The 25,605-nt window shown below is 34.0% G+C and overlaps 2 protein-coding genes across 2 annotated transcripts; both read left to right on the plus strand.

Annotated features, from left to right (window-relative positions):
- Positions 1 to 13,209: 13,209 nt before the first annotated feature.
- On the plus strand, positions 13,210 to 18,706 carry LOC21385933. Its single transcript, XM_024165658.1, has 6 exons — positions 13,210 to 13,747; positions 13,961 to 14,113; positions 14,809 to 14,955; positions 15,144 to 15,224; positions 17,377 to 17,741; positions 18,122 to 18,706. The coding sequence occupies exons 1-6, from the start codon at positions 13,210 to 13,212 to the stop codon at positions 18,704 to 18,706; spliced, it is 1,869 nt and encodes a 622-aa protein (XP_024021426.1).
- Positions 18,707 to 19,554: 848 nt separating this feature from the next.
- Positions 19,555 to 24,096, plus strand: LOC21385934. Its single transcript, XM_010098148.2, has 7 exons — positions 19,555 to 20,645; positions 20,874 to 21,023; positions 21,101 to 21,238; positions 21,344 to 21,433; positions 22,138 to 22,251; positions 22,371 to 22,999; positions 23,428 to 24,096. The coding sequence occupies exons 1-7, from the start codon at positions 20,123 to 20,125 to the stop codon at positions 24,046 to 24,048; spliced, it is 2,265 nt and encodes a 754-aa protein (XP_010096450.1). The 5' UTR covers positions 19,555 to 20,122; the 3' UTR covers positions 24,049 to 24,096.
- The last annotated feature ends 1,509 nt before the right edge of the window (positions 24,097 to 25,605 follow it).

Genomic DNA, 25,605 nt, shown 5'->3' on the forward strand with positions numbered 1-25,605 from the left:
AATAACGAAAGCTCTCGCCTTTAATCTGCCAGACTGCCACCAAAGGAATGGCTTGTGCTTCAGCTTTTATCTCCTTAGTTCTCTTTCTTTAACTAAATCTCTGTCAAAATCTCTAACCGATTCTAAATTCCCTTGCTTTTATTCTCTTTTGTTTATAAAAGTATTATCCCAAGTGACTTAGTGTACTTAAAGATACGCTCTTAAGCTGTAACACCCCGTCCTCAGATCACAATGCGATCTTGGTAACAGTTTAAAAGATAATATACAAGAGATCGCAGAAGAATAAGTTTCTTGAGATCATCATGGATTCGGCGTCGAGTTTGGAAATGGAGAGAATTAAGAAAGAGATATTCAGCATCGCCATGAGAGTTAAGCGCAACTTTCTCCAGGCAAAAAAAAAAACTGCTATATTTTTTTCCTGAGTTAATTGTACGCCTACCATACCTTACTCTGGCGAGCTCAGGGAGGATTTAGGTGAATGTCGAATCAAGACTTGTTATCCTATTTTTCTATTTCAATGGCTGTCATTTTAATTAAATTTTGACACATCGTGAATTGTTCAAGTATTATTAGTATTTTATTCTTATTGATATAGTCAAATTCTTAAATTTAGGTGACATGATAAATAATTAGTGAAATGAGAGAGAGAGAGAGAGAGAGAGAGAGAGAGAGAGAGAGAGAGAGAGAGAGAGAGAGAGAGAGAGAGAGAGAGAGAGAGAGAGTTGTACATGTGGGGCAACTGGCAAGTGTGCACTTGATATAAATTATTTAAATAATTAGGAAAGTAGAGAGAGGAGGAAGAGGAAGGGAGGGAGAGAGAGAGAGAGAGAGAGAGAGAGAGTAACATACTCTATGAAGATTGTATACGCCTTCTACAAGGGAAAGTATTGTCTCATATAATTTGTCGTACGTAAATGTCCATCTTATTAATTAGGGGTGTGCAAACTAACCAAACCATTTTTTTTTGGTGAAATACAAACTAAACTAATTATAAATTGGTTTAGAGATTTTTAAACTAAGCTAAACCAATTAGGGGATCTAAACCAATGCAAACCAAACTGATTATAATTGGTTTCATTTAGTTTTTTTAATTGGTTTGAACTAATATTTTACTATCTATTCTCAAGTTTCAACCATAATTGATACTAATATTTTGTATGATAGAAATTATATTATTTCTTAACTGAAAACATCAATACCCAATAATGAAATATTCAATTCAAACAAAAATAAAACGTCCAAATTTAAAAAATTAAACATCCTTAATAAAATTAAAACTTTCAAATCCATAAACATAAAATACTAAATTTGCAAGTTTGTCTTTAATTTTAAAACTCTTTAGACTCCTAAAAAATGTTTTCTCTGATATACTTGCAAACTTTCTTCCATAGTTCATAAAAATATGAAAATAAATAAGTTAAGATATATAAAATATATATAATTTTAGCTAAACATAGATATAATTTTAGTTCATAAAAATTTAATTGGTTTTTTTAAAAAAAATAAACTAAACCAAACTGATTATTAATTGATTTGGTTTTCTTTTCTTTTGGTTTTGTTTTGTTTTGTTTTAATTTGGTTTGGTTTTCTTTTGATTTGAATAGTTTGAATGGCTTGTTTCGCACCCCTAATATTAATCGTTATCCATACCCTATGTAAGAGAATTCCACACTAGCCAAATGGTCAGGAAAATCACAATTGCATCTTAGTATGCATATTGTAAGGTAGCTAGCGTAACGAAGAATTTATAACTTAGAGATATTGTGGATCGTGCTTTAAAATTTGTGTTAAAAAAAAGAAGAATGTTAGGGCATAATATGAAAGAAATATTTCATTATTAGTGTTACGTTTTAAACCATCTATTTTGTTTTAATTTTAATATAATGTTAATAAGATAACATTTAGATACATGCATTATCAGTAGGAGCTCTAAAAACTCTAAAAAAAAAGAGTGTATATATATATATATATAAGTTTGATTCAAATATCATTTGAGTGACAAGTAGATCGATAACTTAAAGTTTAAGTTTAATAGCTAGGGCCCATCTTTGAATTATTTTCGCCTTTCATAAATCATATCTACTTTAACTGTGCATGTTGATTGCTGATTACGAAAGAAAAAACTCGGTTTATTAAAATTTGTACCATTTACAGATTAATATAGACCCTTAACAATATCATTGTGATTTGTAACGAAGAGGCTGCCAACATACTCTAAGAACATATATACCTAATAAAAATAAGCAAAATACTACTATTACGCCTAGATTTGATTTGTTCCCCTAAAGTACTACAAGAAATTTTATATAATAAAAAAAGCGCGTTTTTTAATTAGCCAAACAATAAAATTTTTAGTAAAAGAGGAAAAGAAAATTCGAACAAGCAAACTCTTCTTCTTTTGCTTTGGACAAACAAACCCACTTATCTTGCTTTACTTTATTGTCCTTAAATCCTTCAAACAAATGAATCAAAGTTTGTTCCATCCTTCACTACTCAGCTTAACTTTTAATCCTTTTGCTTAGAAATTCCTTGCAAAGATCATTCCTTTTTTTTTAGATAAATTTATTTTTTTAGCCAAAAAAAAAAAAAAAGATCACTCGTTGTAGCTAAAACCACTATATTATATATATGACACTCAAAGTCACACACTCGCTCAAAGAGAGCGAAAAACATAGTAAGACGTATAGAAATTAAATAAACAGAAACTAAAATGGCTTCGACATCGTCTAGGCCGATCGATGTGAAGAGAAAATTGTTCGACAATGTCATGGGAGGAAAGTGGACAGAAGTCGTCGAAATGTACAAAGAATATTCTGCGGCTCACGAGGCCAAGATCACGAGGTCCGGCTACACAGCATTGCACCTAGCAGTCTCTAACGGCAAAGAAGAAATTGTGGAAGAGCTTGTCAAATTGATACGCTCCGACCAAAGTGGCCAGCCTAAAAAAGCGCTCGAAATACAAAACGAGAGAGGGTACACCGCTCTCCACTTCGCGGTGGCCATGGGAAACGTGAGGATGTGTAATTGCATCGCCGAAGTTGATCCGTCGCTTGTGGGGGTTCGTAACAAAGAAGGCGAGACCGCTCTCTTCTGGGCGGTTCTCTACGGTCAAGAACACGCCTTCCTTTGCCTACAGGAAATTATCTCTGATACAAGTTCCAAAATTTCCCTAGCAGAGGCCTATTCTTATTGTAGAAGGAAAGATCATGGCGAGACTATTCTGCACTGTGCACTCTACGGGGAGGATTTTGGTGAGCATCTAACAATATGTATAGTTATATATATATATATATAATGTTTTATGTTTATGTTCACTAATTAAGAACTTATGTATGTGGTTATACATATGGTCAACAGATTTAGCATTTCATATAATCAACTTGTATAATGGACTCGTTCATTATGTTGACGAGGAAGGATTTTCCCCTCTTGATACTTTAGCGACCAATCCTTCTTGTTTCAAAAGTGGTAGCAATCTTAGAGGATGGGACAAAATCATTTACAAATGTAAGTACATAATTAACTTAAACATTATATGCATGTGTTACAAATGTGTTAAGTATGAAATGTACGTTTATACTCAACTTGATTTTACTTGTCTTCTTCTCACAGAGTAAGACTTGGAATACCCAATACGCATATATGTGTATATATATATATATATGTGTGTGTGTGTGTGTGTGTGTGTGTGTGTGTGTGTATAATAGTGTAGTGATATTTTTGTTTTTAATTGATGATACACACTACAATTATGATTTACGCAATATAAGTTCATTTGAAAGGTATATATGTAAGTGAGCTCAAACCAATAACCAAAGGGAGCACAGACATTGCTCGTTCCCGTCATCCAGAAAACTATCAGACTTTGGTCAATTGCATTGGCACTTTCGTCCACTTTATTTGGAGAATGCTGAAGGATGCCTTTGGAATGGGTAATCAGTTCACGCTCACCATAGCGTTTCTTTATATCTTTAATTTCAAATACTTGTAGAATGTCGACAAAAAGCAAAGGCAGATAAAAGGTTTTTAAAAAATCGCTATTATTTTGGCACATATAATTTGTAATTATTTAGTATCCTTTAATCAATTACAACTCTGTATGTCTTTTTTTTGTTGATAATTTACAACTCTACATGTAACATGTTAATGTTGAGATCTATTCACAAACTATGGCACATAAACTAGCACAATACATCAATTTTGAGTAATAATCATAAATAGGGTTTTTCATAATTATTTATTAGCGTCAATGTCAAGGTTGTTCCAGACTCAAACCCATGCGCGCGCTTTCCAGCATGCAAAAATAATAATAATAATAATAAATAAATAAATAAATAAAAAACACCCTCACCCATGTTAGATTCTGTAGGGATCACTTATTTTCCAAGTGTCAACCCTGTTGCTGTCATTAACAGGTAATTTAGCATATTAACAAAAAGTTCTATATAGTGAATAATGAGCTCATCAATGAGAAAACAGAGTGAGAAAAAGTGGTAGCATAAGCAAGGCTGAATCGCCTCATCATTAACATGTCATGATTTTCGCATATGCTCTGCTTTCGTATAGCACTAACGTATATGCACTGTTTTCTTCTATGTATATGCTCAAACATTATTTGAATAAAATTAAACAGAGCTTAACATTCATATTCCATATTTAGGGAGCGACTCACACAAAATAGAAGATACAGAGAACCCGCAAGAACAAATACAGGCAGGTGAGAACCGCTATATGCAATGATGCTGTTTTTTTTTTTTTTTTTGGTAAGTGTAATGATCAACTTGTCGCCATTTTAAAATCTATGGTGTTCACTTATCAGCTGAGGATTACTTGATCGTTGAGAGTATTATATAAGTGATCACGAGAGTAGTGATTTAAGGTTTAAGCATTTTGTCACATGGCTCCAAATCCAACGTGATTTTCAAAAAAAAAAAGAAAAGGGTTTTAGGCACGTGCCTAAATTTTATATCCTGCGCAATGAAGTTAACTAGTTGAAGACTTATAATAAGTACTGATCTTGAATAAAAGAAAAGGCCTCGTTACCTAAGCTGGCAATATATTCAACATTTTTATATTTGTCCAGGGCACCAACGCTGGTTTCCGGATAATTACGTCACTTGCTACCAGTTTCTCGAACTTGTATACAAGGCAATACTTGTTATTTTTGGATATGGTACGAATCTCAACTCCTTAATAGAAATTATTGTATTATGCGTATATGCAAAGATATGGTAAGGTATATCTGCATTCTTTGCGAAATATATTGCTAAACTGACTGAAACTCAAAATCTGATCGAGAAAAACGAGTAGCCAGCAATTGTGCAAATATTCGCACACCAAACAAAGGGTGTTGAATTAGTGTACATCAACATGCTGAATATACATCTTCGTGATTAGTTTATTTCTGAACTAATGTGTGAAGGACATACGAAGATAAACATGATACGAAAAGAGAAAGAGAAGCATGTTTGGGCAGTCCAGGTCTTGGGTGAGCTCTTAAAAAATTTAAACATGTACGACAGCTTAGATCTACAGTCTGGAGCGGACCCGGGCGAGACCGGAGAGAGCGAACGTGATCGTGATGAAATTCTTAATGCAATTTCTGAAGGTAATCCGTATATATTGCTTTTTTAATATTGTGTTCTACCTATATATATATATATATGTCAGTTTCATATTGAAATACTGATTATGTTTCAAGTGTATCGCAGATAAAGAAGACGACAAGAAAGAGGACAAAATGGAGAATAAGAAAGCAACAGGAAAGGAGCACAAGGGAACAGCCATGCTAATGGCGGCGAAAAGTGGTATATCAGAAATTGTGGACAAAATACTTGAGAGTTACCCTGTGGCCATTCATGACGCTGACCAGAATATAAAGAACATATTACTGTTGGCAGCAGAACACAGGCAGTTAGAAGTGTATAAGTTGTTGCTCAGACATACAGAAATCCCAAGAGACATTGTGTTTCGCAAAGTGGATAATCATAGAAATAGTGCCTTGCATTTTGCGGCTATGATTAACGAAGATGATCACAAGCCCTGGCCTATTCCTGGTGCTGCCCTACAAATGCAGTGGGAAATCAAATGGTACAAGGTAAATTTTTCTTTTTCAACTCAAAAAAGCAATATTTATATATGTATCACAATTGCTGGTGATCACTACTCATTGGAGAAAAAACAAAAAAAAAAACAAAAAAAAAATCATATTATCTACTATTCTTTGATCTGTTACAAGTCAATTGATCTATAAGTTTATAAGTCGAATATTTATGAGACTATAAATTAGTAAAATTAATTATAACTAATCGTGGATTAGCAAAAGCCAACAAAAATTAGTTATAATAGTCGTTGATGACACGCATATAGCATGTTTCTTTCCTTAAACATCATTGATGATAATAACATTGCTTTATAACTATTCAATAGCTTTTATTTTTATTTTATAAACTTTAGAGTGACATGACAACTTAAAGTGGAGTTAAATGGAAAATTCACCTACAACTAATATAACTATAACTAATATTTATTTTCCATTTTAAGCTTATTAGTTATTACATATTTATCATGTGTGTATATATGCACTCATTTATTATATATTTATTTAATTGCAGTTTGTGGAGAATTCCATGCCACCGCACTTCTTTCTACGTGCCAACAAGGACAATGAGACACCAGAAGAGATCTTCACCAAAAAGCACAAAAACCTCGTCAAAGCCGGCGGCGAGTGGCTGACGAACACGTCAACATCTTGTTCGGTGGTGGCTTGCCTCATCGCCACCGTCGCCTTCGCCAGCTCCACCACCTTTCCAGGCGGCACCGACAGCCGGAGCGGCAAACCAACCCTCGAAAACCAGACATCATTCCAGCTGTTTGCGGTCTCATCGTTAATCGCTCTCTGCTTCTCCGTCACCTCCCTGCTCATGTTCCTCGCCATCCTCACGTCCCGGCACCAGGAAAAGGATTTCAGCACAGACCTGCCGAGAAAGCTTTTGATGGGTTTGTCGTCGCTTTTTATCTCCATAGCCTCCATGATTACCTCTTTTTGCGCCGGACATTTCCTTGTGCTTGAAGATAAACTCAAATACCTAGCTTTTCCGGTATATGCAGTGACCTTTCTGCCAGTATGCCTTTTTGCTGTAGCCCAGTTCCCATTGTATCTTGATCTTATTAGGGCTACCTTTCTCAGCCCGTTTTGATTAGTTTGCTTCATTTATATATGGGGCAAAATGTGGATTTAATTATTTGATGATATTTGTAAAAACTAACACTTGAACGTTATAATATAGAAAACTTCAATGCATGGGTTCTTATTTAAATTAGAAATTTTCAACTGGGGCAAAAGAGGGTTTAATTGAAAAGCTTTTCAAATTTATATATAATAATGAAAAACTTGAAAAATTTTAGTAGAAGCACACATGGAGAGGCATTATTAGTTTGGTATGAGAGTTCAAACCAGGATGATTTTAGTTTTAATTTTGGAACCAGAACCATAATTCATGATTTTGGATCCAAATTATAATTTTGAAACCAGAACCAGAATTAGGAGTTTGAACCACTCAAAACCAATGAAGTGGTTTTAGAATCAAGGGTGACTCTAGTTTAAAACATCACATCAGGATTCAAACCTTAAATCAGAACCATCCAAACCAAACATTGATTCTGAGTGAGTCAAATCAAAACTACTTATAACTTTTTGTAAACAAACACTCATTTGAACCAGAATCATGATTCCAGGTTCTAGAAGTCTTATACCAAACGTGCTCTAATTCACAGGGCTCCACCAATACAATTTAAAAGGTTGTGTTGCTTTAATCTTTGTTGGATTTAAAAATTTTAGTAGGAGCACATATGGAGAGACATTATTAGTTTGGTATGAGAGTTCAAACCATGATGATTTTAGTTTTAATTTTGGAACCAGAACCATAATTCATGATTTTGGGTCCAAATTATAATTTTGAAACCAGAACCAGAATCAGGAGTTTGAACCACTCAAAACCAATGAAGTGGTTTTAGAATCAAGGGTGACTCTGGTTTAAAACATCACATCAGGGTTCAAACCTTAAATCAGAACCATCCAAACCAAACACTGATTCTGAGTGAGTCAAATCAAAACTACTTATAACTTTTTGTAAATAAATACTCGTTTGAACGAGAATCATGATTCCGGGTTCTAGAAGTCTTATACCAAACGTGCTCTAATTCACAGGGCTCCACCAATACAATTTAAAAGGTTGTGTTGCTTTAATCTTTGTTGGATTTTTTTCCCCTAATCTTTGTTGAACTTATTTGTTGTTAATACGTCAGATTTGTGCTTAAATTTTAATACTCTTAATTGGGTGTTTTGTTGATTTTAGAGTGTTTCTAGTAGCTAATTGATGTATTTTTAGTTGGTTTTGCATATTAATATCATTTAGAGTTTGTAGGTGAGTGTTGGAGTAATTTTTAAAGTTAAATTTAAATTGGGGAGCCTCAACCTTGAAAGATGGTACCTAGGCTATGAAATTGTCCATTTGTAGTACAAAAACCAGAGGAAAGAAAGCCTAGGCTTTGTGCAGTAGAGCCATGGTGCTAAAACACGCAAAGAATGGAGTTTCCGCCTGGCGCCGCGGCACCCATCACCACCGCCATGACACTACTTCAAAGGCAGGGCAGCACCTGCACACTTGAGCTGTTCAAAGCCGCGACGCTACTTCGAGAATTTTTTTCGATTTGAGCTTATTTGAGTTCCATAAATTTACAAAAAGTGTCATTACAATTCCAAACACTATAAATAGGATTTTTAGGGTTATTTTCTACATCTTTTGGCTAAGAAAAGAAGGAAATAAGATAGCTCTATGAAGGAGAAGAAGATTCATTCAAGAACGGAGTTCAACTTCGAATTCGCCAAACAGTTTTTTTCTTTCCTGAATTTCTTATGTTAAATTTAATTGTTATTATGTTTTTCATTCCAATTATGTTCTAAATTCTTAGACCAGGGCTATAGGTGTAGCCAAGACATGAATATTTAATTTACGTTATTTTCTTTCAATAAAGTTTATTCAACAAGAGTTTTTCCATTCATGTATGTGTTTCTTTTATTGTTCTTAATGCTTTCAATAAATTGATCACTTATTGAATTGAATTGAAGACCTAAATTGTTTGCCGATTTGAGCTTATTTGAGTTCCATAAATTTACAAAAGTGTCATTACGATTCCAAACACTATAAATAGGATTTTTAGGGTTATTTTCTACATCTTTTGGCTAAAAAAAGAAGGAAATAAGATAGCTCTATGAAGGAGAAGAAGATTCATTCAAGAACGGAGTTCAACTTCGAATTCGCCAAACAGTTTTATTCTTTCCTGAATTTCTTATGTTAAATTTAATTGTTATTATGTTTTTCATTCCAATTATGTTCTAAATTCTTAGACCAGGGCTATAGGTGTAGCCAAGACATGAATATTTAATTTACGTTATTTTCTTTCAATAAAGTTTATTCAACAAGAGTTTTTCCATTCATGTATGTGTTTCTTTTATTGTTCTTAATGCTTTCAATAAATTGATCACTTATTGAATTGAATTGAAGACCTAAATTGAAACCCCTAACGGAGATTTTTAGGAATAACTTCTAATAAAAGAAACCGCAAGGTGTGTAGGGCATCGAGAGATAGTAACATGACATACGAGAACAATTTGGGAAAAACCATAGAACTTAATGAATTTCTAGGATGGCGGAGTTCACATCTAGCGATAATGAATTTACATGTTAGAAATATTTTTAATAGCATCTCCAGAAGGACTATTAGATAAATTAAGGTTTTTGTTATACTGCATGAATGGAAGGCGATGTTAGCGAATAACTGGAATTAAAGAGGAAATGTCTTTGTGAAACTTGTATGATCTAGTGTTTTCTTTGCACTGAGTTCTTCTTATAATTATTTTGCATTTAATTTGTGTTATTTTATATCGTTTCTTTTCATTTTTGTTATCTATCTCAAAAGTTTATTTGTCTAGATAAAGTTAAAAATATCAATTTTAGTAATTGTTAAGCTAGTCTTCGAGGGAACGATATCTTACTCAATCATTCTATTACTTGTGTGATTCGTGCGCACATAAGTTGCTTATGTATAAAATTAACTCTCATTTATTTTAGGGAATTTTTATTTTCATTTTATACCCTATATTTTAAGTTTATCAAATAATTATCATACCTTATATTTTGGATGTATCACATTTATACATTCAAATTCAGATTTCGTGCTCAATTCTATCTATTCGTGGACAATAGTCAATTTTGACCATAAAAGGTTCTTAATACCCTTAAAGAAAATAAGAATAAGAATATGAAAAGGATTATTAAAAAACTACAAAATTCATAAATTAAATGTGAAAGATATTTATGTCTTTCCATAATCAAAATAAATTTTGACTGAAAAATGGTATGGATTTAGTATGAATTTGAAATGTGAAGGTATACATTGATGCATTCAATATGTAAGTATGATTTTTGTTTATAATCTCAAAATATGGGGTATAAAAATGAAAAAAAAAAAGCCTTTATTTTATGTATATTTTTAACATAAATTTAATCGTATACTAAAAAAAACTAAGACCAACTAAAGTTGAAAAAAAAAAAACATAAAAAAAAGAACTCCAATAACTGTAAGATCTACTTCTTTCAAAGGGAAAGGACTTCTTTAAAACCTTCCCTAGTAACTAGTAAGAACATTAAATAAAAAACACAGGAAAAGATCTCAAAAAGAATGTCTAGTTAATTTGCTTGCTTATCTATCCGTCACTTAGTTAAAAAGAAGGGTTAATCTCACAAATAGTCCTTGAGGTTTACTTTCAATTATATTTTGGTTTTTGACTTTTAAAATGTCCAACTATTGACCTTTAATGTATTACTCTATTTCAGTTTCAGTCCTTCTATTAGCTAGTTAGGTGTTAAATATTTAATTAAATCTGTAAAATTTAGAGACCAAAATTGAATATATCTAAAATTTATAGACTAAAACAATACAAAACACAAAAGTTATTAGTTTCAACAAATAGTTCATAAATTTTATATGTTTCCAATTTTGGTCCTTAATTTCAACATATTTCGTCAAATATTTAACCCCTAATTAAAGAAAAGACCGAAACTAAAATAGAGTAATATTATATAGATCAGGGACCAAATGTGGTACATTTTTAAAAGTTAAGGACTAAAGTGAAATTAAAAGTAAACTTTGAGAACTATTTACATGATTAATATAACAAATTTATAGATGACTTCTAAATTAAATTCACAGTGGGTGTGACTATTGACTAACTTCCCTCTCTTTAAAAGAAACATAAAATAAAAGATAAGAGATTAAAAAACGTGTACACACATATATAGGAATTTTCAATAGTTACGTTTTTGTATGTGGTTATTATCAAATATAAAAATTTAAAAATGTGGCGAGATAAGAATACAATATTATTAGTTGTTATCATTATTTTTGGTCAACTATCTAATTTATTACAACTGTTATATCAATATCTTATAATTAAAACAATAAGATATCCATTGATAAGTAAATATTGAAGGGGTATTGTTTGGGATGCGATGCTTGTATGGGGTGTGCACTGTTGATTGGCCACGGCCATTTGGACATAGCAAAGTTGTAGTTAAAGCTAAGAGAATCATAGCTTTGGGAAAGTTGGCTTGATTAGGGTGTTTGCTTTCTTTGGACTATAAAGAAGTTCTCTAGGTTCTTCATCAGTGCATCTTTAAAAAAAAAAAAAAAAAAAAAAAAAAAGGGTTCTGTCTGTCCTGTATTAGAAAGAAAAACTCAACCTCGTTCGTTTCGATGATTCGAGTTTAGAATTTGAGTTGAGATGTGATTGTATGTGAGAGCTTTTTACTGTTGCAAAAAAGTTAGATGTGATTGTTTGTGAGAGCTTTTTACTATAGCAAAACTCGAATTCTAAACTCGAATCAGCGAAACGAACGAGGCCTGAAAAAGCATTCCTCTTTAACATCTGCACGCCACGCACCAAGGCAAAATCGGGAAAATATTCGTTTTTCATTTTGCTTTCTTATCCCTTTTCTTTCCATTTGAAGCATTGTAAGTAAAAAAAAAATTTCCTCTATTTCATGAACCATTAAAAAATTTTCCCTCTATTTCATGAACCATTCCTGACTTAAAAATCAATAAAAATTTAACTTTCTTTCAACAAATTTTACGCATGACTATGTGGATTTAATTAGATTGAGGGATATCCGCCTTATACATCCACCTAAAAATGCTCTTTGAATTATATCACTGACAAGTGACAACTATTAAAATTTTAGGATATTTTTATGATAATATCTTTTCTTATATATAATCAAATTAAATAAGGGATATGAATATTATACAAATATAAACATGTTTCCTCTCTTTGATATTCAAAACATATAATATGTATCAAAGTCATGACAAACCAAGTTTGAGTTTTAATTTGTATATTCTGTGAATTGAGGTGAGAAATTCCAACTCTAGACGTTAATATTAAAGGCATTACAGAGTGTAGATTTATCTCTAGGTTAAAGTAAGTAACCACAAATCCTTATATTTGCATTGGGAAAAGAAAAATGTATATACACATGTTAGGAGAAAAATTAGTGCCATGCAATATAAGTTATAAGTACTCCTGTTCAAATTGATGATAAATATAAACCCGTAATTAGCTAATTTGGGGTCAAATATTTTTTTATTCTTCACGTACGCGCAAGAGATTCTTGGAATTCTTACCAAGTACTGCTGCCATCATTTATATTATTCCTTTTCTATTTCTTTGCTTGTCTTCTTGAGGAATCACCTCGCTAGCACATGTACTCTACTTTAGATATATGAGAAAAATTAGTGCCATGCAATATAAGTTATAAGTACTCCTGTTCAAATTGATGATAAATATAAACCCGTAATTAGCTAATTTGGGGTCAAATATTTTTTTATTCTTCACGTACGCGCAAGAGATTCTTGGAATTCTTACCAAGTACTGCTGCCATCATTTATATTATTCCTTTTCTATTTCTTTGCTTGTCTTCTTGAGGAATCACCTCGCTAGCACATGTACTCTACTTTAGATATATATATATATATACACACATATATATATATATATATATATTGTGTGTGTGTTTGTATAGTCCACTTCATGAGTAACGAGTGGCGAGAAAAATATAGTTAAAATATATAACAGCCCTTGGTTTTCTCATGGAGAGCACTAATACTATAAAGAACATCGAGGACGTGAAGAAAGAATTGTTTGCAAACGTCATGAAAGGTGATTGGAAAGAAGTGGTAAGAAAGTATAAGGAAGATGGAAGGGCTCACAAGCTGAAGATCAGCAGATCGGGCCACACAGCGTTGCACTTGGCAGTCTCCGACGCCGGAGAGGATGTCGTTGAAGAAATGGTGGACGCCATTAAGTCACGTAATTCGACGAAAGATGCCTTCGAAGCGTTGAGTATCGGAAACGAGAGGGGACATACGGCCCTCCATTTCGCGGCGGCGTTGGGGAACTTGAGAATGTGCAAGTGCATCGCGAGCGTCGACCCGTTGCTCGTCGGCGTTCGGAACAATGAAGGAGAGACCCCTCTCTTTTGGGCTGTTCTTTACGGCGCCCAACCACAGGCTTTCTTCTGTCTCTACAAAATGTGTTCATCAACTGATCAGGAAGCTGGCTATTCTTATTGTAGGAGAGAGGATGGCCAAACTATTCTACATTGTGCAATATTTGCGGAGGAGTTTGGTAGCCATGATCTAATTTTAATATTCTTCATATAGATCATATACATTATTTGATCTTATTTATTTTTATGTTTTTAAATGTTGACAGAGAAGTTTCAAAACTGATCATATAGTTCTTACCGTTCAGAAGTATATATAACCATATTTATACTGGAAATTCTTCACTTCGGGAAAAAAAAAAGTGTCTAATATATATTGCACTTTGGCTTGACAGAGTTGGCGCTTCAGATAATTTCCTTGTACAAGGGACGACTCGTCAATCTTGGTGACGAGGATGGAATTTCCCCTCTCCATACTTTAGCAAGCAAGCCGTCTTGCTTCAGAAGTGGCACCAATTATGGACGATGGGGCAACATCTTTTACAATTGTAAGTATATATATTTATAGATACATACATATATATATATATATATAAATATACATTGCAAAAAAAAATAGCAATAATTGTGACGAAACTAGGATTTATTGGTAGGTAGTCAAAAAAAATTTTTATCAAGATTATACTAACATGTATATATATGTAACAGTTTTTGTTTATTAAATGTAGAGAACTATATTAATTTAAAGGGGATCATGTCTAATTTATACACATACATAAAAAATTAAAAAAAAAAAAAAAAACTGGGGGGCTATAGCCCCCAGCCCTCCTGTCTCCGTGATTCCTGCTTTCGATGTTTAGGTCTAATATTCCAGTTAAAAAAGGCACATTCTCGAATATTTAGCAAATTGATTACAAAAAATAATAATAAAAAAACACATACACTTGGTTGCATTTATTTTTCATGAAAGAGAAAGAGAAAGCGAAAGGAGTTGCATCTTTTTCAATCTAATAATAAATTAACAATGAGAATTTAGTTGGCCTGACACAGTCGGGAATAAGGTAAGAGAATTCAATCCAACCCTTAAATCCCTTGGTATTGATGTTGGATTAGGGAATAAATGTCGAATTTAGTACATTTTTAACATTTCAAAAAGAAATAATATTTATGATTAAAGTGAATAAATGTCAAATTTACTTATACAACCAAAATCAATAATTAACTATGTGATATTATTTGCAAGGTATTTACGTAGAGCACCCCAAGATGAAACCGCTGGATGCAAACGATACGGAGAACTCTGATGATCAAGAACATCAGTATAGTTATCCAGAAAACTACCAAGCTTTGGTCAATTTCATTCTGGTGATGAAGAAAGCGTTTCAAACTGGTATATGAGATAATTACTTTTTTAACCTTTTTAATTCCCCCAAATAACAATTTACGTCATGAATCAGTATATAATTCGCTACAATATAAACATATAATATGTGTGTGTACGTATTATATATATTGAACCTTTTATATTGTTATTGAGTTTGTGATTAATTCGTAAGTTCAAAAGCGTTATATTTTCAGTGACCACCATAGGACTCGCTAGGGCCAGATCAAAAACTGATACAGAAAACCCTGATGATCAAGAACATAAAGATCATACAGGTATGCGATTTACTTTACGCTTACATGCATATAGAAGATGATTTTTTTTGTACTGTGAATTTTAGTTATAATTTCCCAACATATATGTAGTGCATGAGTAACTGAATAAAGTCATATATCATTTCTCCTTTAATTAGTGGGACTTCAGCAAAAATGGCTCTTTTTTGAAGGATTTTTTTTCATAATAGCCGAAATTTTGTAAAATTATAAACATGACTTTTTTTTAATTTATTGGTCCATGATTGACTTAGTAGTCTATCACTGAAAGACAAAAAAGGTCGGCCATATATGTAAAAGTGTGGTAGAAAAAGGTCATCATGCTAAATTTTCCTTAACTATATTTATTATTACATGATCGGATTGTACCAGGAAAAACAAATTGTTTTTCCGAAAGAAAGAAAGATATCGAGCAGAAATAATTGTTACTAATTGCAAATTTTTGAAGGTCCCTCGAAAATGCTTGTCAAAAAGCATTTGTAAGTAAATTTCATTGGTGACAACAGTTTGGTTCATACATCATTTGAATAAAAAAAAATTTGCGAGAAAATACCATAACAAAAATAATTAAATTATGCAATTCAAACCAATAAATCAAGCAAGGGCTTCGTATTTATTAGTGATATATTATTACTATATACTAAAGGACAGAGGGAATTCACTGTTTATTGTAAAGGAACAGTGAAGTTCCCGTTTTGCCCCTTTTTTTAAGTTTCTCTTATGGTGTACTCTAAAAACATTGGTAATCATCACCTTGACTCTCTAATATTAGTCAAAAAAAGAGTTTAATCACATAATATTTTCTACAGGAAACCAATCATTACCTGGGGCTGATCAAGGGCCTCATGACTTCATTCCGGCAAACAATGTCACCTGCTTTGAGTTTGGCAGGTCTCTATACAAGGCTTTCCTGGTCATTGTCGGATGTGGTATAGATCCTAACTCATCCTTAAACATGTATTTCGCTAAATGTGCGTACATGTGTGTATATAGATATATAGATATATATATATATATTTGTATGTGTGTACGTATATATGTATGTACGCAGGGCCGACATAAGACAACGGGACGTATAGTCAAAATTTTATACTAGACTTTTATACTAGACCTATCTAATAATTACGTACATAAATAATATTTTGTGTATTATAAAATGCTCAGTTTATAGATTATTTAAGCAGGCATAATCTTATATATAGAGAAATCCAATTTTTCAAGTTTATATTTATCATAAATATTTATACGTTTTGTTTGTTCTGGCTAAAAAACCCATTACGCTTGATTTGAACACCTATAAAACTAAATTTATTAGGCGCTCTATTAAGAAAAAAATTATTATGTGCATAACCACACAATTGAAATATGGGATACACATGTACTGGAAGCCTCAATTCTAAAAATGAATAGAGGCCTTTATAAATATTTATGATGCGGAGAAGATGGAGCCTTGATGACTCAAAGGGACATATGCAACTGGCTAAGTCACCTAGTAGTCCTTGAGTTGGCACTGTGTGTGTGTGTGTGTGTGTGTGTGTGTGTGTGTGTGTGTGTGTGTGTGTGTATGTGTATATATATATGTATATGCATGTATGCATGCATGCATTACAAACACATATATGTTTCTAAATCATAACAAATTTATTTTATTTGGGTTTTCCCCCTTCAATTAAGGACATTCGTGGATAAATAAGATACGAGAAGAGAAAAAGAAGCATTTATGGGCAGTTCAAGTCGTGGACAAACTCCTAGAACATTCCAATTTGTACGCTAACGAAGACGCTGGGGGTTATCCGTCTGATGGGGCAGATGGTCACTGCGAAATTACTTCCTCTATTAATGAAGGTAAAATTAGTGTGGTTTATAAACATACGTTTTGCATAATTTTACATTTTATGATTTGAACAAGAATGTAATCTTATCAAAAGCCAATTTTTCGTCTTTAATGCGTTATAAAGCTTACCATATATAGCGTATGTGTAAATTAGGCCTATCGCATAGACAGGGGCAGATCCATCTTAGATCAGAGGAACAGCTGCCTCCAATTGGCTTAATTAATGACCAATCGATCTGAAAAATAAATAAATAAATAAAAATTAGGGTTCTAGCACTAAGTATAGCATTATATAAATGGTTGATGTGTGTGCTTTTTCAGAGGAGAAAGAAGAGAAAGAGAAGAAAAGTCCTGCACTGAAAATAGAGGAAACCGCCATATTAGTCGCGGCAAAAAATGGAGTGTCTGAGATCGTGGATCGAATTCTTCAAAATTTTCCAGTGGCCATTCACGATGAAAACAAAGATAGGAAGAACATACTTCTACTAGCCACGGAGAATCGGCAATTGGAAGTGTATAAACTCTTGCTAAAGAGAAATGTCCCAAGGGCCCTCATCATGCGGAAAGTGGATGAGCAAGGCAACACTGCTTTGCATTTGGCCGCAACGCTCAATCCCACGGCCAATAAGCTTTGGCCTATTCCCGGCGCAGCCCTACAACTGCAGTGGGAAATTAAATGGTACAAGGTAATTTAAAAAAAGACGTACGGTGATAATAAAAAAAAAAAAAAAAAAAAAAAAAAAAAAAAAATTTTTCTTTTTTTTATGGAAAAATTTGGTTTGCCCTCAAAAAAAAACATGTTTCCTTGCTTTATGGAAAAATGTCGTTTGACCTCATGTTTTTAAGAATGTTGCACATGTTCATGCATTTGTTGTTGTCAATGTTAGGTAAGTAATTATACAAAACTGTAATCACAATAATTATTATTTGTGAAATAATTATAATGACTTATCGTAATTATATGATAGGGATATAAAAGAAATAAATCAAAACTAATATTCATGAACAATTATTTTTAATACCATATAGGAATATTAACCCATTATTATTGCAATATTAATTGCAGTTTGCGGAGAAATCCATGCCACCAAGGTCTTTTTTACGCCCCAACAAAGAGGGCGAAACCCCAGAGGAGATTTTCTCTCAAACCCACAAGGAGCTCGTCAAAGCTGGCAGCAAATGGCTAACAACGACCTCAAGCGCCTGCTCTCTCGTGGCGACACTCATCGCCACGGTCGCTTTCGCAAGCTGCACCACGTTTCCAGGCGGCACCGACGAGAGAAGTGGCAAACCGAAGCTTGAAAACCAGCCGACATTCAATCTTTTCATGTCCTTTTCACTGATTGCCCTTTGCTCTTCAGTTACATCATTGGTCATGTTCCTCTCCATCCTCACGTCGCGACACCAAGAAAAAGATTTCAGCAATGACCTGCCAAAGTTGGTATTAGTGGGATTAACGTCGCTCTTCATTTCCATTGTCTCCATTCTTACTTCTTTTTGCTCCGGCCACCACTTCGTGCTGGAAGAAAAGCTCAAAAACGCTGTGATTTTAGTGTATACAGTGACGTTTTTACCAATATCCCTTTTCGCTGCTGCCCAGTTTCCATTGTACCTTGATCTTCTACGAGCTACATTTGGGAGTCCATTTTGACAGTTTCAAATTTTAAGTACTGCTTTTTTACACGATTCGCTGTTGTATTAATTATATGGCAAACTATTTGTGATCTTTGTTTCAGACGTATATCGTGTTGATGTTGATGCCAATAGTAGTCGCTCTAATTTTGTAGCTTTACTTGACTATGAAATAAACTTCTAGCCTTTTGCGATGTACTATTTTTGCTAAAGTAGCTATTTGTTATTCGATATTATGCATATATATATATATATATATGTTGAATCAATTATAATTATGACTCAGCTTTAATGTTTGATAAACGCTGGTCTTATTGAAGAATAGAAACGGCAAGTCGTTTCTGCTGGAATGCAAACTTGAGAGACACAAGGAGCTGACACGGACAAGTGAAGCACAGGTGGCAGCGTTTTACTGGACCGCCTCACGTGGACTCCAGATAAGAGAAATCCTTTCTTATGTAATTGGTTTTTTAATTCATTTCTTCTTCTTCTGTCTTCTTCGAGAGATTTCCAGAGAGAGAAAGATAAGCTTTTGTACAGAAACCCAAAATACAGAGAGACGTTCTAGAGTGAGAGAGTGAGAGAAAAGGGTGAATTTCTTGGGGAAATTTCTTGCTTAGTTTCTCGGGAAGGTATTGGGGTGAGATTTGTGAAAGTTTGTAATTCTCTTGTAAAGACTTTGTTCTCATAGTGCATATCGAATTTCCTCTGGGGAGTTCGCGGAGAGTAGGCAATTTTTGTGCCGAACTCCGAGATCAAATTTTGTGTTCTTGTTTTTCGTTGATTTGATTCTTATCTGAGATTAGGTGTTGGATTGATTTCCAACAATATATATATATATATATATATATAAACATCCAACATAAAGCTATATGATGTTAGGCATCCTAAGTTATCTACAATTTCTGCTACGTCCAAGTAAGATATATAGCCAACAAATTGACAGTTCTATAATTGATGAAATACAATCACTTATAAATAGATTCAAACCGATGAAATGAAGATCCTTTGTCACAACTCACATCATTTATTAGGTATGAGAATATATCATTCCCATGTGAATCACAAATGGACTTTTTGAGACAATCGTAACTTGAGATACAAGTCTCATAAGTCATAACCCCACAACAATGAAAGCTCTCGCCTTTAATCTGCCAGGCGGCCACCAAGGCTTGGCTTGTGCTTCAGCTTTTATCTCTTTAGTTCTCTTTCTTTAACTAAATCTCTGTCAAAATCTCTAACAGATTCTAATTTCTCGTGCTTTTATTATCTTTTGTTTATTAAAGTATTATTCCAAGTGACTTTAGTGTACTTAACGATACTATTAAGCTATAACATCCCGTCCTAAGATTACAATGCGATCTTAAATGGTAGCGGTTTATAAGATTACTAGATATATAAGAGATCGTAGAAGAATAAGTTTCTTGAGATCATCATGGATTCAGCGTCGAGTTTGGAAATGGAGACAATCAAGAAAGAGTTGTTCAACATGGCCATGAGAGGAGAATGGGAAAAAGTAGTAAGAATGTACAAGGAGGATCACAGGGCTCACCATGCCAAGATCACAAGATCAGGGGACACCGCACTGCATGTGGCGGTCTCTGACTGCCAAGAGGAGGTCGTCCAAGAGCTCGTCCGACACATTGTCTCCAAGCATTCTGGTGATCAGGTCAGGTCCGTGCTCGACATCCAAAACGACAGAGGTAACACTGCTCTCCACTTCGCAGCATCACTGGGGAACGTGCGGATGTGCAAGTGCATTTCTGAGGTCAAACCGTCGCTGGTCGGCTCTCGCAACAAGGACGGTGAGACGCCGTTGTTCCTTGCTGCTCTTAGAGGCAAGAAAGATGCTTTTCTTTGCCTGCATTTCATATGTGGTCCTGACCTTGGCGCTTCTTATTGCCGGAAAGACGACGGTCAGACTGTTCTACATTGTGCAATTGCCGGAGAGTATTTTGGTGAGAAGTTTCACCACTCATTTGGTTACCTTTGCATCAAATAATATTGTTCTCATATTAGTTAGTTACGTTATACATATATATGTTACATATATATGTTACATATATATTACTGACAAGATTAGGTACAAAATTGACGCTTTAACACAGAGTCCTATCGACATTTGATAATTTTTTTTTTGTATCCCACTATAAAAATCTTTTGCTTCTCTGTTCTGTATCTGGCAGATTTGGCATTTCAGATAATACAACTATACAGGGAACTTGTAAATTTTGTTGATGAGCACGGACTTTCCCCTCTTCATATTTTGGCATGTAAGCCATTTGCTTTCAAAAGTGGTAGCAACCTTGGACCATGGCACAAAATCGTATACCATTGTAAGTGTTTTGAACTGCATGTGACAAAAGTTAGTAACTGCGAGAATGTACTAAATTTTTTGGGTTACTTCTGGAAGGTACATTTGTGGATGAGCTCAAGCCAGAGACACCCTCACTAAGGAATTTACTTGAGGATGAAAAGAAACCAAATTATCCAGAAAATTACAAATCTTGTGTCAATGTATTTCAGTTGCTGAAAAATGCCTTTCAAGTTGGTATGTCAATTAATACATTTTAACCCATAAAGTTTATTTCGTATGTTCATTTTACAAGTATTTAAAGAACCAGTTGATTCACGATGGAACACTTTTTTTTTTCAGTAAGTACTGTCAGAGACGATGCACAAAAAATGTCAAAAAAAGCCGATGAAGAGAACCCTGAAGGGGCAAATGTTACTCTTGCCAGTAAAGGTGAGCAAAATTAATCTGTTTAAAACTCAATATTTTTAACATTTCAAAATCAAGCATTGTTTGCTAGCATTTTTATTATTTCATCTTTCATTTTTTAAAATTAAAATAAAAAGTGAGAAATCTTCTTAACATGGACTCAAAAGAATCTCCTTTATTTTGTCCCATTCTAAATTACAAATTTATAAAATTAGGACAAAATTCTATTTGCAAATCTGACGGTAAAATAAGAAATGAATAAAAATAAAGATAAAATAGACACAGTTATTTTACATGAAAAATCCCTAAAGGAGATGGGGTGAAAACTACAGGACAAGTGTAGAAGGATTTAACTATGAAAAGCGAGAACAATAAGAACCACTCGCTCATGTAAATAGGAAAAACACTTCACAAAAGAAGAAAAACTAAAAAAACTAAATTTCTCTCACACTATTGGAATTCTCTCTGAAGGGTGAGAATGAGATGCAAAACTGAGAAATGAATAAACTCTATTTATAGCTAAGCTCTCCTGAGAAAACTGTATGAACCAATTGTAAATAACTAGCTCTTTCCTCAAATGTCAGCACCGAATTTGGTACTGAGTTCCTCTTTCTATCTTTCTTTTTCTTTTTTCCTTCAAAAGTTGTGGCTGCCTTTGACTTATTAAGTAACGCTTACAAATTCCATATAAGTAAAATATGATAGTGATATACACAAAATTCTTACAGGGCAGTTGTTGATCCTTGGAGCTCAAGGGCATCAATTATTTCCGTCTAATTACACGGCATGCTTCAACTTTGTCAAGATTTTGTGCAAGGCACTGCTAGTCGTCCTTGGATTCGGTATGGAATCAACAATATCCTTATATAATTCAACAGATACATTAATTACAAGTCGAATTCATCCTAGCTTCTTTTTTTTTTTTTTTTTGTAATTTTTGTGTTTCATTCAATTGTTGAAGGATCTAGAATGATAATAAGAGTAAGGGAAAAGAAAGAGAAGCACATATGGTCTGTCCAAATAATGAATGAACTCCTGAAAACTGCTTCGATGTACGAGTACGAGAACACTGGAGCTAGTCCACAGGCAGCATTGTTGCATAAAGACGACGATGAGACGAAGCCTTATGAAACCTTCAAAGGCGGAGAAGCTACTTTTGCAAGTTACACAATGGATCGGCCAATTCCACCTCCTATCCCTTCTGATCCTGCAAAAACTGGCCAACAAGACAATGACAAAGGAAAGAACGGTAAAGGCATGTATGAAATAGAAAAGAGGGAGACAGCCATACTACTAGCGGCTAAAAATGGTGTGACGGAGGTGGTGGAGAAGATCCTAGAGCTTTTTCCGGTGGCTATCCACGACATGAATGCGGAGGAGAAGAATATAGTGCTATTGGCAGTGGAGCATAGGCAACCACATGTGTATAAGTTATTGTTGAAAAGAAACATATTGAAAGACAGCGTCTTTCAGCAAGTAGACGACAAAGGGAATAGCGCATTACATCTTGCGGCCATGCTTGGAGGCTACAAGCCTTGGCTAATCCCAGGAGCTGCTTTGCAAATGCAGTGGGAAATCAAATGGTATGAGGTAAAGATTTTTCTCCCTCCCGAATTACGTCTCTGTTTTCTTTTGATTTTGATATTCAACCAACTTAGGAATTCCATTGATTATATTAACTATTTTTTGTGCTTCGAAGTTGGACTAACCCCGTAGCTCGAATTTGTCTGATTATCCTATTAAGTAATTTCAGTCAATATGTAAAATGGTGTAGCTTAAAGTACTTTTTTCATCCAGGAAAAGGAAAAAAAAAAGTGAAGTACTAAAAGGTCAAAGTAAGATCACTAACGCTATAGCTTGAACGCGCCTTAAATATATTTATAGTTTTTGTTGTGATCGCATTAAGTAATTTAAGTAACAAAATGTATAATGCAATAGCATGAATACAAGTGAGACTAATCCTATAGCTGAAATGAACAAATGAACCTTAAATGTATAATGTTGTTGAGTTTATGCAGTTTGTGAAAAGATCAGTGCAACCAAACTTCTTTGTCCGCTATAACAACGACCACAAGACTGCAAAGGACATCTTCACCGAAACCCACACGGAACTCGTCAAAGCCGGTGGCGAATGGCTAACAAACACTTCAGAGTCCTGCTCCGTCGTAGCTGCCCTAATTGCTACCGTCGCATTCGCTACGTCCACCACGGTCCCCGGAGGTAATAATGAGGAAAGTGGAAAACCAACCCTAGAAGAGAAGCCGGCATTCGAAGTGTTTGCCATCTCATCACTGATTGCCTTATGCTTCTCAGTCACTTCCGTGGTAATGTTCCTAGCCATCCTCACATCTAGGTACCAGGAAAAAGATTTTAGTAAAGACCTACCAAGGAAGCTTCTAGTGGGGTTGACATCTCTCTTTGTGTCCATAGCTTCCATGTTGATTTCATTTTGTGCAGGCCATTTCTTTGTGCTTCAAGATAAACTCCAATACGCAGCGTTTCCTGTGTATGCTGTGACATGCCTGCCCATATCATTTTTTGCTCTTGCGCAATTTCCACTCTATTTTGATCTCATATGGACCAATTTTAAGAAGGTACCTCAGCGCAGTTACAAGGTAGCCGTTTCCCCTGTCTATTAAGCTGTATTATAGGATAGGGTCCGTCCGTTTGTTTTATCTTATTGACTTTTCAATCTTCTTTTTTTTTTTTTTTTTAATGAATGGTTTGTCTTGTATTTTGTCAGAAGCTACAAATTTAATGATATCAATAAAACCATTTTGAATAATTATTCTTCAACTTTATGTTATATATCCCTATAAATTTAGAATTGTAAGAACAAGCCGGTTCGGCAAAGCCCGGCCCAAGCTATTCTGTGTGGGCCGGCCCATAATTTTAGTAGGTCGGGCCGAGCCAATCCATGTAAAAACAACCTTCAGTCTAGCCCATACCATTAGGTAATTTTCTGTGGATTAGGTTAGGCCGTGCTATGAGTTGTGAACGGACCAGCCCATTTGAGCTCATCAATGAGTTAAGATGGGTAGGCTCATCTTGATCCATCGTGAGTTTAGATGGGCCAGTCCATTTTAGTCTTCAATTTTTAAATGTTTTATTTTTAAATTTCTAAACAAGTTATTAAAATTCTGAATAAATGGAAACATAAAAAGAGATGTTTATTTACGATTACCTCATTAAAAATATTTCAAAAAAAAAAAACTAATCATATAAAATCTTAATAGAATAAAATGAGTACAATCAAGATAATTATATATAAAATATTTACAAAATTACTAAATAAAAATCAAACAAACAAAAAACATAAAAAGCATGATCTGTCAGCAGAAAGCCATTCTCCAAAGCTACGTTTATCCACGAGTGAACATAGCAAAATATATATATATATTTGAAATTGGGCTATAATGGGCTTTTCATATGCTAGCCCATTAAGGGGCAATATGGGCCGAATCAACTGGGCCTTACATGGGCCATCCCATGTTAGGCCTATTCGTGCAGTCTAAATCCGACCTGATTTATGAATTTTTATGAACCGTGTTGAGCCAAAAATGCTAACCCAACCCAACCCACCAATGTTATTAGGCTAAGCTAGACCGTGTATTAAACAATATCGTGCTGGACCAACTTGGCTTGACACTATATCAAGATGGGCCCGAGATGGCCCACTAACCTAGTTGCATCTCTCTATAAATTACAACATTTATTTAAGAATGATTCAATTACGCATTTTTTTAATACATGGGTGTAATCTAACTTTTATGTCGGAAATAGTAGAAAATAGGCTAATATGAAAAGCTTAAGAAAGTATATAGGCCAATTTTTAGTTATAGAAATTAATAGGCCATAACTTGTTAAGTTATGGATAAACTTGTCAAGTTATGGTTCATAGCCAGACAAGTTATGGACAAAAATCGTGAATTATGGATAATAACTTGTCAAGTTATGATTCATAACCAGACGAGTTATGGACAAAAATAGTATTTTGGCATATTTATTAACTTATGTAAACTATTGGCCTATTAATTTTAGGCTTCGTTCACTTCGCAGATTCGAGTTTTCAATTCGAGCTGAGATGTGACATTTTCTGAGAGCTTTTCACTGTAGCAGAAAAAGTTAGATGTGACATTTTCTGAGAGCTTTTTACTGTAGAAACCTAAAACTGAAAACTCAAATCGGTTAAATGA

Source organism: Morus notabilis, unplaced genomic scaffold, assembly GCF_000414095.1.
Source record: "Morus notabilis unplaced genomic scaffold, ASM41409v2 Scaffold988, whole genome shotgun sequence".
NCBI lineage: Eukaryota > Viridiplantae > Streptophyta > Magnoliopsida > Rosales > Moraceae > Morus > Morus notabilis.

Bases quoted from the DNA above. Each gene is read 5' to 3' on its own strand.
- LOC21385934 (XM_010098148.2), top strand. From the start codon at position 20,123: ATGGATTCAGCGTCGAGTTTGGAAATGGAGACAATCAAGAAAGAGTTG. The intron at 20,646-20,873 runs GTGAGAAGTTTC...TGTATCTGGCAG, and splicing joins AATTGCCGGAGAGTATTTTG to ATTTGGCATTTCAGATAATA. The intron at 22,252-22,370 runs GTATGGAATCAA...CAATTGTTGAAG, and splicing joins GCTAGTCGTCCTTGGATTCG to GATCTAGAATGATAATAAGA.
- LOC21385933 (XM_024165658.1), top strand. From the start codon at position 13,210: ATGGAGAGCACTAATACTATAAAGAACATCGAGGACGTGAAGAAAGAA. The intron at 13,748-13,960 runs GTAGCCATGATC...TTGGCTTGACAG, and splicing joins AATATTTGCGGAGGAGTTTG to AGTTGGCGCTTCAGATAATT. The intron at 14,114-14,808 runs GTAAGTATATAT...ATTATTTGCAAG, and splicing joins GGGCAACATCTTTTACAATT to GTATTTACGTAGAGCACCCC.